General features: G+C 51.4%; 1 protein-coding gene across 2 annotated transcripts in view; it reads left to right on the top strand.

Moving 5' to 3' along the window:
- Lmo1 (LIM domain only 1) overlaps positions 1–14489 on the top strand; it is a 36053-nt gene that overhangs the window by 19838 nt on the left and 1726 nt on the right. For both annotated transcript variants that reach the window (XM_031387796.1, XM_031387797.1), the window contains 2 exons: positions 11111–11324; positions 14085–14210. In XM_031387796.1, coding sequence (XP_031243656.1) covers positions 11111–11324; positions 14085–14210 — 340 coding nt within the window. The remainder of the gene's footprint in view (positions 1–11110; positions 11325–14084; positions 14211–14489) is intronic.

The following is a 14489-nucleotide window of genomic DNA, read 5'->3' as shown; positions in this document are numbered from 1 at the left end:
ATCTAAACTGCTTGGGTTCCTCCCACTCCTACAGAGAGAAGGGCTATAGCAGCCCTTGGGGTGTCAACAGGAAGCCCCAGCCCTATGCTGCTGCAGCTTGTACCTAGAAGTTCCCTGTGTTTTTTGTTTTTGTTTTTTGTTTGTTTGTTTGTTTGTTTTTAGTCTTCCTCCAGTGTCCATCTCACAGTAGCTAGCAGGTGCTGCGCTCTGCTGCTTCAAGAAGGAAGCAGAGCCCAGCAGCTGGGTAGGCTGAGCCAGACTGTAGGGTCCCCTCTTTGTGCCTGGAGAACACATTTAAAACTTTGAATTCAGAATTGATTTTGAAGGGCCCTAATCTCTGATCCCCGACGCTCACGGTGTGTCTGCAGCTCCTGCCAGACTCTCGTTTTCTGGTTCAGCGAGTTGGTGCTCATGTCCCTGATGCTGTGAAATTGAGACTCGTCTGAGAGTTGTGGGTCCTCCTCCTCCTCTGTGGAGATTGTAGGCCTCTTGGGAGCCCCATTTCATTAGATGGCTGATGCTGGCTTTACAGGGGCCCACGATGTAGCTGAGTCACTGTCTGCGGAACACAGCTTCCAGACACATCCCTCTGGTCTCTCACAGATGTGTGACTCCAGGCAACGCATCTCTAAAGAACATGGGGACTGGCTTCTGCAGCCTGGGATAGGAATTGGGAGACAGAAAAAGGCTTGGGTCTAGAATTCTCTACAGGAAATTTCAGAGGTCTTTTCTTCCCATTGGCTGGTAAAGGCTCAGCCTAGGCTACAAGGGAAAAGTGGTCATGTTTATACACCCAGAGGACCTTCAGAGAAGAGCAAGGAAGACAAGGTCTGTGTGAGGAGCCAAGGGGTTCAGGACAGAGCTGAAAAGGAAAGGACTGAGCTGTTGGCCTCCCACAGACCCATGAACCCTGCACCTCTGCCTGCCATATCCTGAGCAGGTCAGAGTATTTATGTGTAAAGGAATCATGGGGTAGAGCCCTGGGATTTACCTTTCAAAAATTCACTTCAATAAGCTTGAGGACCCACATTTGCTCCCTGGCACCCATTAAAAGCACAAATATGCATGCATGCATGCATACATACATACAAGAGAAAAAACTTGTTCATAGTAGACAGGGCTGAGTGCTGCTATAGCTGTCTCTTCCTTTTTCTTAGGACCACCGAGCCACAAGTGTCATGGGCTATGTGGCAGAGGGGCAGCGGTATGCCATCAGGCCCCACCCCCTCTCTGGGGACCTGCCTGCATAAATCTGCCCACTCCAGGCCAGAGATGCTTGCCAGTAATATCTGGATAGCTGCCATTAAGTCCCTTCATTCATTTATTGAAGAGGGATGCTGTCAGGTTCAGTACTAGGAGAACAGCAGTAGAGAAGACAGACCTCAAGAATTACACCTTCCAAAGGAAAACGAAAGCAATGGCCAGTTGCTATTGAAGACTCAAAAGGAAATGACAGGCAGAGGGTGGGTGGTTTAAATAAGGAAAAGGTGTGGTGGGTGGAAAAGTCCTCTCTGTTGATATTGAAGCTCCAGGATGGGAATACAACAAGCACTGAAGAGCCTGCATGTGCAAAGACCCTGGGGCAGGAGGTGGATCTGGAGTGTGGTGGAGCTCAGTATGGGATGGGGAGGCAGGGGCCATACCACGTGAAGCTCTTCCAGGCTCTATGCAAAGCAGGTGTGCTGTGCTCACTGTACTGAAAACTGTGGAAAGGTTCCAAGCTGGGCAGTGACCAGCCTGGTGTATTTGGAAAAGCTTCACTCACTGCTGAGTGAGGAATGAGTTGTAGAGCAGTAGACTTGTGGGACCTGTGCCCAAAGTATGGTGAAAGGTGAGAGTGGGGGTGGGGCTGTACTTCAGTTGGTAGAGTGTTTGATGAGCATGCATAAAGCATTGAGTTCAATGCCCAGCTGGGTATTGGTGATACATGCCTGTAATTCCATCACTCTGGAGGTAGAAGCAGAAGGATCACAAGTTCAGCATCATCCAGTTGGCTACACAGTGGGCTACAGGAGACCCTGGCCAAAAAAAAAAAAAAAAAACCAAAAAACAAAAATACCAAAAGGGTGGCTCTGGAAATGGAAAGAGCTAGAAGAGCTAGCTAGGATGGGGAGCAGGAGATGTGTGCATGCGTGTGTACGTGAGTGCTGTTTGATGCTGAGTTCCTCTAAGGACATGTGGATGGGGTTGGGGTGATGGTGTGGGTACTATGAAAGGGAGGTGGGGGAAGGGCCCAGCGACCAGCTGGTAATGAGGGCTCCTAGCTGCTTTTTGTTTAGTTTGGTTTTTTTCAAGACAGGGTTTCTCTGTGTAGACCTGGCTGTGCTGTAACTTGCTTTGTAGACCAGGCTGGCCTTGAACTCAGAGATCCACTTGTCCCTGCCTCTCAAGTGCTGGGATTAAAGGCATGTGCCACCACCACCTCCTTGCTTAGATCTATAGCTTTTAAACTTTGCTCGAGACTGCAGGGAAACAAACAAACAAAAAGATACCCATTCCTGTCGTAGAGAGGGATAGGCTGCACTGTACTGGACTTGTACTGTGCCAGCTAATGAACTTCAATGAGCATGTACAGCTTCCTGTGTGTCCAGGTCCTGATTAAGGACCAGAGAAGACCAAGGGAGTCTGTGGGTCAGCCCGTGAAGTCGCCCAAGTCTTGGTGTTTGCTCCTCCCAGCCTGTCTAAAAGTTCTCTGCTAGCTCCTGGAACATATGTGTCTCCTCTAAGTCCCTGAGCTTAAACCCCAGGCTCCCCAGTAGTGCAGACAGGAGATACGGCCCTTGAGGGTAGAACCTCATGAATGGGATTGGTATCCTTACGCATGGGAGCCCAGAGACTTCCCTCATCCCTTCTGGTGTGTGACGTTACAGTGGGAAGAAAGCTGTCCATGAGCCAGGAAGCGCAGGGCCTAGTTTTCTTCCCCAGCCAGGGCTGCAGCGCTTTCCACCTCTAGAAACACCAAGGTCACAGTGGTTTGGGGGGGGGGTGTTCCAATGCAAGATGCTAAGGACAGTTGACCTCCCCCAAAACCCATTGCATAAGTGCCTCCTACTCTTACTCCTGGACTTTGCTCTCCAGGGGCCTCCACTCTGCTGAGCCCGGAGTCAGCACTCAGCTCCCAAGCAGCCCCTCCTGTCCTTAGCTATCCCTGCCACATGCTCCAGAGCTTTCTTCCTCAGCAGGGTCCACATGGGGCTTAGGAAAAGTTCACTTTTCCCCTCCACCTCCACCCCCCCCCACCCCTGGTGCTTAGGAGGTGCCATCGTGGTTCTGGGACAGAACAGGCTGAGCATGGAAGCTTCCTGATAGGGTGCCTGTGCCACTGATGGTCACTCCTGGGTCTGTCAGGGGACAGATTGCATGGGATTTCTGGCCACTGGCTCACAGTGACCCTGTAGCACTCAGGAAGGGATGGAGCATTACCCTCCAGCTGAGTGGGATAACTCTGGCAGCAGGTGCTAGGGAAACTGCCAGGCGGTTCTTTCTGGGGTAGACTACTGGGGGCAGGGCTTGGCAATTAAAAGAGGGGCTGTGTTGTAAGGACGACTTTCCAGGGTCTTGTACTGTGCCAGGGCCCCTCCCGAACCTTCCAGCAACACCCTCTCCTCCCCCCATCTTCCACACACAAGCCCTTAGCTGTGAGTCGAGCCTTCCCTTCCACTTCTGTCAGACTGTATTGGAGCTCTACTTCTTCCCCAGGACCTAGGGATAGAATTGCTGGCTCTTAGCACAGACAGCCATACATTTTCACAGCTGATTGTCTTAAGCTACTGTGTCAAACTTTGTTATAAGGATTTCATGTCTATGATCTAAATGAATCTTCGAAATGATTATTTAAAGTAGTCTCTCCTCGTTTAGTCACTGAGTAAACTGAGGCAAAACCGGAAAACATGATAGAACTAGAATTCATGCGGAGGCTATGAGTGTTCAAATGCCTACTCCCTACCCACCCTCTCTCTGACTGCAGAGGTGCCAGTCCCTCCCCTGAGCTGACCCCCCATTTCATTAGTCCAGCTCTGCCTCCTAGCCTTACTTTCCCTGCCCCCAGAGGGAGCTGGAGGCTAGGGGAGCCTCTGTTTCCCTCCTTTCCTCGACCTAGTAAACACCATGCTACAAGCAGACTCACAGAGAGGTCCTTATGAGCGAATGGACTGGGTGACCATGGCCATGTGTTCCAACAGTTGTTCCCCTTGGCTTTTGATTCCAAATGAGTAGGAAATGCTATTAGCTCTGGCCTCACCTGCCATGTGGCAGGGCCTGGGATAGGAGTGCACTGAGACGAGAAATTGTGGAGATAAAAACCAGTGTGAAATGGAAGCCGCCTCGCAGGCTGTGCGGGCCTGTGCAGAATAGTTTACTTCGGAGAAAAACGAGATTTCGAGAGATGCGGCAGAGTCAGATTACACTTTCAAATTGCCTTATTCAAGGGGTTTGATGCCTAGGAGGGGCACAGACAGGCTCTGCTGGGGTGCTTCTCTGCAGCTCCACATCTGGGATGGGACCAGGTAGATGACAAGAGCCCCGATCTATGATGCCCTCTGAACCCTACTCTCAGCAGCCGAGGTGGGAGGGGATGACAGGGCTGAGCGCCCGGAGGCTGCCATGCGCTCGCTACAGGATTCACGTGACTTCTGTTTCCTCCTCTCTCTAAGGCGCCAGGTTTTGTTCCAATCAGAGTTTGTTTTAGAGTGGTAGGGTATGACGGCCCACGTCTGTGTGCGCCTGTGCCTCCTTGGTGTATATTTACACAAGCTCGCCAACATGTGTGTGGACCCAGCCACGGGTATGCACACTTGCAAGCATGACTGTGTTCCCAGGTGTGTTGCTGGACACCTGGTGCGTGTCACTTCCAAGCCGGGCACTGACAGAATTGATGTGGGGAGAATAAAACAGACACAGCCCCTTCTTGTGTGGCCCTGTAGGCCTGTGTGATCCCACGCCTGTGGAGGAGTACTTGTGTGCTCTATCCATGTGTCCTGTGGTGGAGTACATCTTCATACTTTGCAGTGTCTTCCGATCTTCATGAAGTCTCTTGTGTGAGTCTCCTTAATAAGCACTCATTGATACAGCCCTGCCTTGGAGGGCTTAGCACTCATCGATAAGCCCTCCCTTGACTTCTCTTAAGTCACATGCTTGGGCTCCAGAGACACACTGCCAAGGTTCAAACCCCAGCTCTGTCTCCTACTTACAGACAAGTTGGGAACCTTTTCCGCACCTCACTTTTTTAGAATGGGAGTAATGGTAGCAGTTAACACAGCAGTGAGTTAGAGTGCTAGGTCAGACTGCCCATCCTGAAGTCCCTGCCTGTCACAGGGGCAAATGTGCTGATGGTGAGAAAGGACAGCCTGGAAGGCAAGAGGCATCCTTGTGCTATGAGGCTCTGGGCAGGGCTTACGAGTGAGTCTCCTACTTCTCTGGCCTACTATGGAACCAACACAGAGGTCCATTGAGGGATTATGAGAGATACCAGGGCTATTCGAACCTGGGCCCCAAGAACACTGCTCAGAATCTCTGAGAGACCTTCCTCTGAGCCCCATGGCTATCCTCTGTCACGCAGCTAGCTGCTGGAGCTGCCTTTTGGGACTTTGGAGGCTGACTTCCTCCTGGACATGCTTGTTCTGGCCACTGGACTAGCTTCTGGATGGTACTGAACTCTGTCCAGAGCCCGTGTGACTCTGACCACAGTGGCAAGTTCATATCCACTAGCTTCTCTGCAATGGAAGTATCTATCCCCAATGTAGAACCCTGAGGTGGGGGCTATGACAGGTGAACTCTGCTGTGTGCTGAGCCAGCGACACTCATCCAACTTGACCGCCTGGCTCAGCTAGTTTTAAAGACTCCCTTATTACTCATGGCTGCTCTCTGAGAAGACCTTCCCTCCCCTCCCCTCCTCTCTCCTTCCCTTGCCTTTCCTCCCCCAACCCCGCCACTTTCTTTCTCTACTTGGTTTCTTTCAGAATAGTTTCTGGCTATCCTGGGACTCACTAGGTAGAGCATGCTGGTCTCAAACTCACAGAGATCCACCTGCCTCTGCCTCCCAAGTGCTGAGGTTAAAAGCATGCACCACTATACCTGGCAAGATGTGTTTTCATACCCATTTTACAAAGAGAAAAGAAAACTAAGGCCCAGGGTTAATGAAGTCTATAGGAACTGGTATCAGATAAACCCAGATCAGGGATAATCTAGAAATAGATGTCCTTTCTGCCTCAGAATTGCTGATGCCTCAAGACTCGTAGGAATTCCTCTAGATTCAAGTGAATGACTGTCTTAGCTGTGGTAGCTATCACTGGGATGGAGCACCATGACCAAGGCAACTTGGGAGGGAAAGGGTTTATTTTGCTTCTCCTTCCATCTAAAGAAGTCAGGACAGGAAGTCAAAGCAAGAACCTGGAGGCAGGAGCTGATGGAGAGGCCATGGAGGGGTGCTGCTTACTGGCTTGCTTCCCATGACTTGTTCAGCCTGTTTTTTTTTAATAGATCCCAGGACCCCCAGCTCAGCGATGGCTCCACCCACAATGGGCTGGGCCCTCCCACAATGATCACTAATTAAGAAAATGCCCTATAGGCTTTCCAAAGACCAAATCTTATGGAGGCCTTTTCTCAGGTTCCCTCCTCTCCCATGACACTAGCTTGTGCCAAGTCTATATAATACTAGCAAGCACAGGAGGGAATGTGACAAGTGATCCAGGACATTGCCCATTTGTTTGTTTGTTTTTGAGACAGGGTTTCTCTGTGTAGTCTTCAAACTTGCTCTGTAGACCAAGTTGGCCTCAAATTCAGAGATTCACTTGCCTCTGTCTCCTGCGTGCTGGTATTAAAGGTGTGCACTGCTATTGCCTAGTGACACTGTTATAAAAGATGTTGTTGGGGGTACTGGTGAAATCTCAATAGGATGTGTAGTTTGGGAAACAGGATTCCAATGATCATTTTCTAGTGCCGTGGCTGTTTTTACCCTTGATTTTAGCAATTGGTATTTTATATACCAAAAGCATCTAGGGTTTAGAGACTTAATGTCTGAAATCTACTCAGATGATTCATAGGGAAAAAGTTGTAAGTATAAATAAAAGGAAGAGGATACAGGAAATAGGCACTTGGGAATTATTCCTATTACTGCATTTTTTCTGGGAGCTAAAAAGATTATTTTAAGTCGAAAAGAAAGCTGGGCATGGTAGCACAAGCCTGTCTGTCATCCAAGCACTTGGGAGGCAAAGGCAGGAGGAACAAGGTTGTCCTCAATGACATGAGTTTGAGGTCAGTGTGGGCTACATGAAAATCAAACAAGGGTCTGGAGTGATGTCTCAGTGGTTATGAATGGGTACTATTTTTGCAGATGACCTGAACTCAGTTCCCAGTACCTGTGTTGGGTAGCTTATAACAGCCTGAAACTCTAGCTTCAGGGGACCCAATACCCACCCTCTGACTTCCACAGGTACTGCACTTCTGTGTATGTACACATACACAGACAAATACGTAAATGGCTCAGCAGTTATGAGCACACAGTGCTCTTACAGAGGATCTCAGATCACATCCTAGCACCCATGTCTGATGGCTCACAACTGCTTCTAACTCCAGCTCCAGAGGATTCAATGCTCTGGCCTCCATAGTCACTGGTACTCACATATCTACATACCGGCACACACAGAACAAGATTGAGATTAATTTTTTTAAAGATGTAAAGCTCAAAATGATGAAAAAGTTTAAAAGAAATGAGTACCCTTATGGAGTGGATGCTATCCTTTACCCCCATTCCAGCTTCTGGGCTCTGGGCCTTAGATTCGTAGCTTCTTCTTGACCCATCACAGTCTTTGAACAAGACCTCATGACTCCCTGTCACAGGTGCAGGTCAGAAAGGAGGGGCCTGCTTCCCCAAGGTCTGCACTCCTAGCAGCCTAGAGCCCAGCCTAGAGCCCACTGTTGACTCTGTCCCCTAAAGCATAGCCCGGACAATGGTATTTCTCCCAGAGCAGTGGTGAGTACCACCCTTCGGGTAGAATTAAAGAAGGCTAGATGGAGAAATACCAAGATTCTACCAGGAGTTGGTGCAGTCTGGCCATCCCCAGGTGCAGCCTCCATCCTGGACAACAGTGAAGTCCAGTAGGGGGCATTTTTGAGGTGTGGCCTCCAGTGACCTGCCGCAGGGTGAGGTAGACACACTAGGATGGAAAACTGATCTTGCAGAGGGTAGCTGGCGTGGGCAGGGTGATCTCCTGTGACTCTGGCTGGTCCATAGTTGAGCCTACATGCTTTGCTATTTGGAGAAACCCACATCCCACTGGAGAGTGGCAGCCTAGGCTGGGCTGCATAGGTAGGAGTTGCTGAGGTTGTGGGCCTGGTTGGCGGGCAGCTTCTTGTGCAGAGGGCCTCTCTCCAGGGTGAGGGGAGAGGTAAGGGGAAGGACCAATGGCCTCTGTGAGCCCCACCTCCTTACTGAGGTGTCTGGCTTTGCCTCACATTGCAGAGCTGAGTGTAAATGTCAGAGCTCTGCAGAGCCCAGGAATCAGAGTTTGTACTGCCCTGGGGACTTGCAAGGAGACTTCACCTGAAAGACTTTCCCCACACCCTGGCCACTTCCTCATCAGGCCTGCTACCCGCCTTCATGCAACAGAGAGACAGGAGTTCAGCCTGTCTCGCTTCAACTATCATTCCCTCTATTCCCTGGGACTGAGAGGGGCACATGGGCTGAGTGAACTGATTATTTAGCCAGGCCTAGTCTGTGTACCTGAGCATGTGCCTGGGCATGTGTGTGGGCACAAGCGGTCTCCATTGTTAAAGATGGGTGTTTTCATTGGTGAGCAGTAATTATTGGGTAATGCTTTAAAACCTTTCCTGAAGGAGTGCAAAGCTGTTTTTCTCCCCCTGAAGTCGGGAGTACGTTAAAAGGATTACCATGTAGATTTGATTTTTAGATAACGCTAAAATGGATCCCAAATGGACTTCAGCAGAGGGCTGCTATCTCCCTAATGGAAAGTGCATGGCCCCAGGCTCTGCTTCCAGAGCCAGCAGAGGAGGGGCAGGGAGGTCTGCAGGGGGCTGGCTGGCTGGTAGGCTAGAGGGGGCTGGGGAGACAGGAGTTGAGAGCCCAAGTACAAAGCCCTAGAGGGACCAACACCCTCACCCTCACCTCCCACCCCTGCCACCCCTGCATACTAGGTGAATGAGGATGGCTCTCTCACTGAAACTATAAGGGTCTAGCCTGAGGTCTGAGTTAGTGTTTATATGAACAGCTCTCCTGGACGGTTGCCCCTCCACAGGCCCCAAGGGACAGTCTTCCCATCCTTAGAGCCCTGGTCTTCCTTTATTTTCTTACACTTTATCCCTCCCTGTAGGCCAGACCTTAGAAGGAACTTCTCCTGAGGTCAGCTTCATGGGCAGATCTGGGCTCTGTCAGAGGAGACACAGGCTGACCCTGGGACAGCCGTCATCCTGAATACTCTCTCTCATTCAGACCAATTAACCTTTAGAGCTGCATTAAGGAAATTAGGCGGTGAACTTCCCAGCCAACAGATGGTCCTATGGCGATAGAAGGAGGGAGGGAAAAGGGAGCCGACCTCGTCCTGCCAGGGGCATCTACGTGGCCTCCTCCTCTGTGCCCTCACCTGGCCCTTGGTCTTGTGCTGTCGTAGGTCTGAGCTCTCTTCTCTAGGGAGGACTTCCTTGTCCTAGCGGCTGTCCTCCTCTCCAGCGGAGGTCAGAGGGGATAGCTGGGTGGAGAGAGCACAGGAACAAATCCTGACGCCATCCCCTTCAGCGCGCTTTAGTGATTTAGCCATCCCTCTACCTGAACTTCAGTTTCTGCATCTATAGGAGCAGAGCATTTGCCTGGAACACTGAGGGCTATTCTGACCTGATATCTATGAATCTTAAGATCTCTAGGTGGCAGGGTCTCCCCTGGAGCCAGAGGACATATTCCTTCCTGAAGAGGGAAAGGAGAGGGAGGAATCTGGATCAGCAGCTGGGCCTGCGGAGAGACACAGAGTCAAAGCTGGGGATGGGAAGGATTCCTAGGGATGGAACTGAATGCTCTGCCTGGAAAGACCATGGCTAGGTCTTCGGGTCAGGACAAGGCCAATGGCAGCAAAGACTCGAGGCCTGTTGGAAGGGGCTCTCTAGGAAGGGTGGGCTTTGCTGGCTGTGGCTGGGTTATGGGTAAAGACTGCCTCTAACCCACCCTGTCTTTTCTTAAGAGGCTTGTTCTCCTGCAGCCCTCCTTGTACAGCCATAGACTTGGTTTCTGTGCCACCCACCCAGCATTTTCGTCTTCCTTCCCCTGGACACTGTGTGCCCCTGTTTCCTCCCCAGCTGCCCTTCCCAGTGGTTCCAGGGGAAGGGACCAGGCATGTGTGACTGAGTGCTCACCCATGCCCACACTAGCACATCATGCTGTGTACAAGCGTGTCTGTGAGTGTACACGCTTACCTACCAGCAGGCTCTGCCTTCAGCAACTACATACCGAGTTTTGCCTGGTACTGGTTGCTTCCTGTATGTTGAGAAGCTTGCACAGGCTGGAAGGGGCTGGTACAGGGAGATTGCTAAACTGGGAGATTGGATCAGACTTCAGAGGCTCTGGAACCTCCCTCTTTCTCTCAGACCAGGCCACGTGGAAGTTTGCCTTTGACCAAAGCATTCCTGAGGGGAGTTCTCCCATGCCTTCCCAGCTGCCACCCTGAGCCCCCCACTCTCTTCCCAGTACCATTGTTCTGTCCACAGCGCACAGTGACTGTTCCCTTTGAGAAAGAGTGATGAGGATGAGGATGATGTGGGAATCTCAGTGAACCCCGTTCTTAGACCTATGGTGGCCAGCTGTAGCTGTGTTAGGAGGACCTGGGTCTGCCCAGATCAGATCACACAGGGCACAGTGACTAGGAAGAAGAAGAGCCCAGCAGGGCCTCTGGAGGGGTCTTGACAGGACCAAGGCATAGGCTATGGCATGTTGCCAAATAGGCCAGGCTTGGGGCCTGAGGAAGAAATAGAAAATGAGGGCTCTGGGAGCCTTTATGTAGAGGGAAAACAGTAAAGAGAAAGACCTACTTGCCCACTTGCCCTGGAAGGGGGTGGTGCCCCAGAGCTCCAGGGCAGTCCCAGGCCCATCTGTTTGGTTTTCCCACCACAGGTGTGCCGATGCTCTCCGTCCAACCTAAGGGGAAGCAGAAGGGCTGCGCAGGCTGCAACCGCAAGATCAAGGACCGGTACCTGCTGAAGGCACTGGACAAGTACTGGCATGAGGATTGCCTCAAGTGTGCCTGCTGTGACTGTCGCCTGGGCGAGGTGGGCTCCACTCTCTACACCAAGGCCAACCTCATCCTGTGCCGGCGGGACTACCTGAGGTGGGTTCTGCTGCCTCTCCCTACTTGACCGGCTCCCATCCTTCTAGCCTGGTGCAACTTGGCCGCAAGCTTTAAACCAGGCAGCCTTGTGTGCACAATTGTGTGACTGCTTTTTCTTCACTGCCGAGTTTCAGCCCTGTGAGCCACCCGAGAGCAGGGTTCTGTCTTCAGCTCCTTGGACTTGACCCCACAGTATCTACTCAGGCACTAGTAAGGTGTTGGACACATGGGTACCAGCCTGGCTTCAGCCTCATCCATCTCCTATGGGCATCCAGGAGGGGACATTTCAGAGGGGCCTGGAGGAGCAGATGAGGTCGTCTAGACTTGCCTGGGCCTTCCTCCTCCCAGTGGAGTCTCCTGCCCACCTCTCCCTGGAGTCCTCCTCTCCAGGTGCACTGGGACTAGGCTCTCATTTGCCTTGGTTGGCAGGGAGCCATACTCTAGGACAAGGACTGCCAATGCTTTTTAAAGATCTGGGTTTGAACGAGCCCGGAGCCTTCGGCTTTGAACCTTTCTCCATTTAATCCCCCCTATAGCCCACCTTGCATTCTTCAGAGCTCTGCCTCTCCCCCACACCCTGGATCTCATCCCCTGGGGCTGCCTTCCCCAATTAACCCTCCCTTAGGCCATTTATGACATCAGCAAGGCTGGAAGGAGGCCATGAAGCAGGGGCCTTGGCTGAGACCCAGCACCTGCATTTGGCTCTGTCACTAGCTGCTGGATGGTGGCTGGGCGGCCTTGTGGGGAAGAAAGGCCCATTGCATTAATTAGCAGGATGGGGGTGAGAGCTGGTGGGACTTCTGCTCAAGTCAGGACAAGTTGGAGGGGGGGGCAGGGCTATCTGGAAACTACCCCCTCCCCCAGAGACCCTGAGATTTACCTGTCTTGGTTTTTCCTTTCTACTGTTGCCTTTAGCTTTAGCAACAGATTTTCTTTTTTTCTTTTGAAGTGATGGTATTTAGTACTTCTAGGTTGGAGAGAGAAACTGAGGCTGGGAGGAAGGGTTAAGGATGCTCTTGGAAAGCCAACCCTCAAGGACATGGAAAGGGGCTTTTTGTGCCTGGAGGTTTGGGACATCTACCTGGGTAGTTGAATTAGCAGGCTTGGGAGAGGTGACTATCTAACTGGTGGCCCGCCATTAGGACAGGGAGAAGGAGCACCTTGGTGCAGTGTGGGCTTGTGGGAACTCTCAAGCACCCACTTCTGGGCCCTGCCAGTTAAAGGGGCCAGAAGCTTTTTTCCCCCTATGCTCTGGTAGAGGTAATGAATGACTTCTGGAGCCAGGTAGGCCACTAGGTTAGGGAGGGGTGGCTGCCCAGAGCCTGAGCCTTTACAACAACTGCTGGTGGCAGAAAAAGCCCCCCCTTGGCAGGCAGATGCTGTGGCCCAGCCTTTGTCTGCCTTTATCTGAGTCACCAGGCAGCTCAGGCCAATGAATAATGGAGCCAAGCTGGTCTGCAGGTGTCTGAGCCTGCATCAGACAAATCGGACAAATCGGGGATTAGAGGCCCCCACCACCCACCTCTCAGCCCACTTGCATCTTTTTTGGAGCTTGCTCAGCAGAAAGGAAGCAAGGAGGAGCTTGATCAGCTCAGACCATTAGAGCACCCAGCCAAGAACTGCCATGAATGGGGAGGGAGTGAACTTCCTGTGCTCCGGTCCCTGGAGCTTTGTAGCCAGCAGCTGAGAGGAGGGATACCCTCTCAAAGAGACCATTGTGTCAGGTCCCCCAGGAGCTTGTTTTGGGGGATCAGTTCTGGGTGAGAAGCATCTTTAGGCAGGCTGTGTTGTCCTGGCAGCTTCATTTTCAAAAAGATAAGCTGAGATTCCAAGACGGAAAAGGAGGCATAGTCGGGGTGGCACAGTGAGATTATGGCAAAGTACAATTTCATAAAACACTGTAATTTTATCTCTTTTTGAGACATGTCAGCTAGTTCGAGGCTGGCCTCGAACTCCCCATGTAGACGCAGATTGTCTTCAATTCCTATTCCTCCTGACGCTACCTCCTGAGGGCTAGGGTTATAGACAAGGACAACCACATGGGTGCTCATGTACCCAGAGCTTCTTGCATGCTAGGCAAATACTCTACCAACTGAGCTGCAGCCCCAGAAAGCACTGCAATTTTAAAAGCAAGGAGCCTCATCAGTGGCATAGATCACTCTCTCAGAGGAGCCAGGCATGTGCCCCTGGTGAGTTGTTTATCTCTCTGTGACTCATTCTTTTCTTGAATGGGGATGATATAAGTGTTGACCTCACAGGGCTGCCTTGGGATCAGATTAGGTGATTTTTTTTTTGTAAGCTCTTAGCCTGTCCCTGAGCCACAGGTTCAGTTAGGGTTAAGGTTAGGTATTTCTAAGTGTGTTGTCCCGTGAGGGATGCAGTTTGGTTTTTGACATTGAGATAACCGGCGCTCTGGGTGCCTCCAAGTGACTGCATGAGGATACACAGCCCACACCAGGCAGACTGCTCTGACATTTAGGCTTATGTGGGTCTGGAGCCTTTGCTAAGGGGCCGTCCTGGTGCTCTAGGGACTCTGGTGGAAACCCGAAATGGGTGTAGAGTGATGACATCTACACCTGACTCTCAGTTACATAGCCTCCCTGGGGAGGGAGATGATCAACCTGGTAGGATCTAGTTAGTTCTTGACTAGCCCTACTTGCTATCCCACGAGCTAGGGAACAAGCTAGGGAACAGGCTAGCCTCTGGGTGGAGGCAGCTCCTTGGCAGGCTCTTACATCCTCTGTGCCCTTCCCCTGGCAGGCTTTTTGGCACCACAGGAAACTGTGCTGCCTGCAGCAAGCTGATCCCTGCTTTCGAGATGGTGATGCGGGCCCGAGACAATGTGTATCACCTTGACTGCTTTGCCTGCCAGCTCTGCAATCAGAGGTGAGTGCCAGCCCTTCAGCCAGCCCCACACACTACCCAGACCTGCTGGTTGAGCCAGGGGTGCTGAAGAGGTGTGCATACGAATGTGACTTCTTTTACATATGTAGCTGAGTGTGTATGCTGTCCTTGCCGTACATGTGCATATGTGTGTGTCTATATCTTAGAGTCAGATGTGTACACTCTAGTACTGGCGCACTATATGGGTGGTAAGTTTCTACATGAATTTAGTGATGGGGTATGTGTGTGTTTTCACAATATATATGTGTGTGGGTATATATA

The sequence above is a fragment of the Mastomys coucha genome, unplaced genomic scaffold, assembly GCF_008632895.1.
Source record: "Mastomys coucha isolate ucsf_1 unplaced genomic scaffold, UCSF_Mcou_1 pScaffold21, whole genome shotgun sequence".
In the NCBI taxonomy this organism is placed as follows: domain Eukaryota; kingdom Metazoa; phylum Chordata; class Mammalia; order Rodentia; family Muridae; genus Mastomys; species Mastomys coucha.
This window is presented reverse-complemented; position numbering and strand designations above follow the sequence as displayed.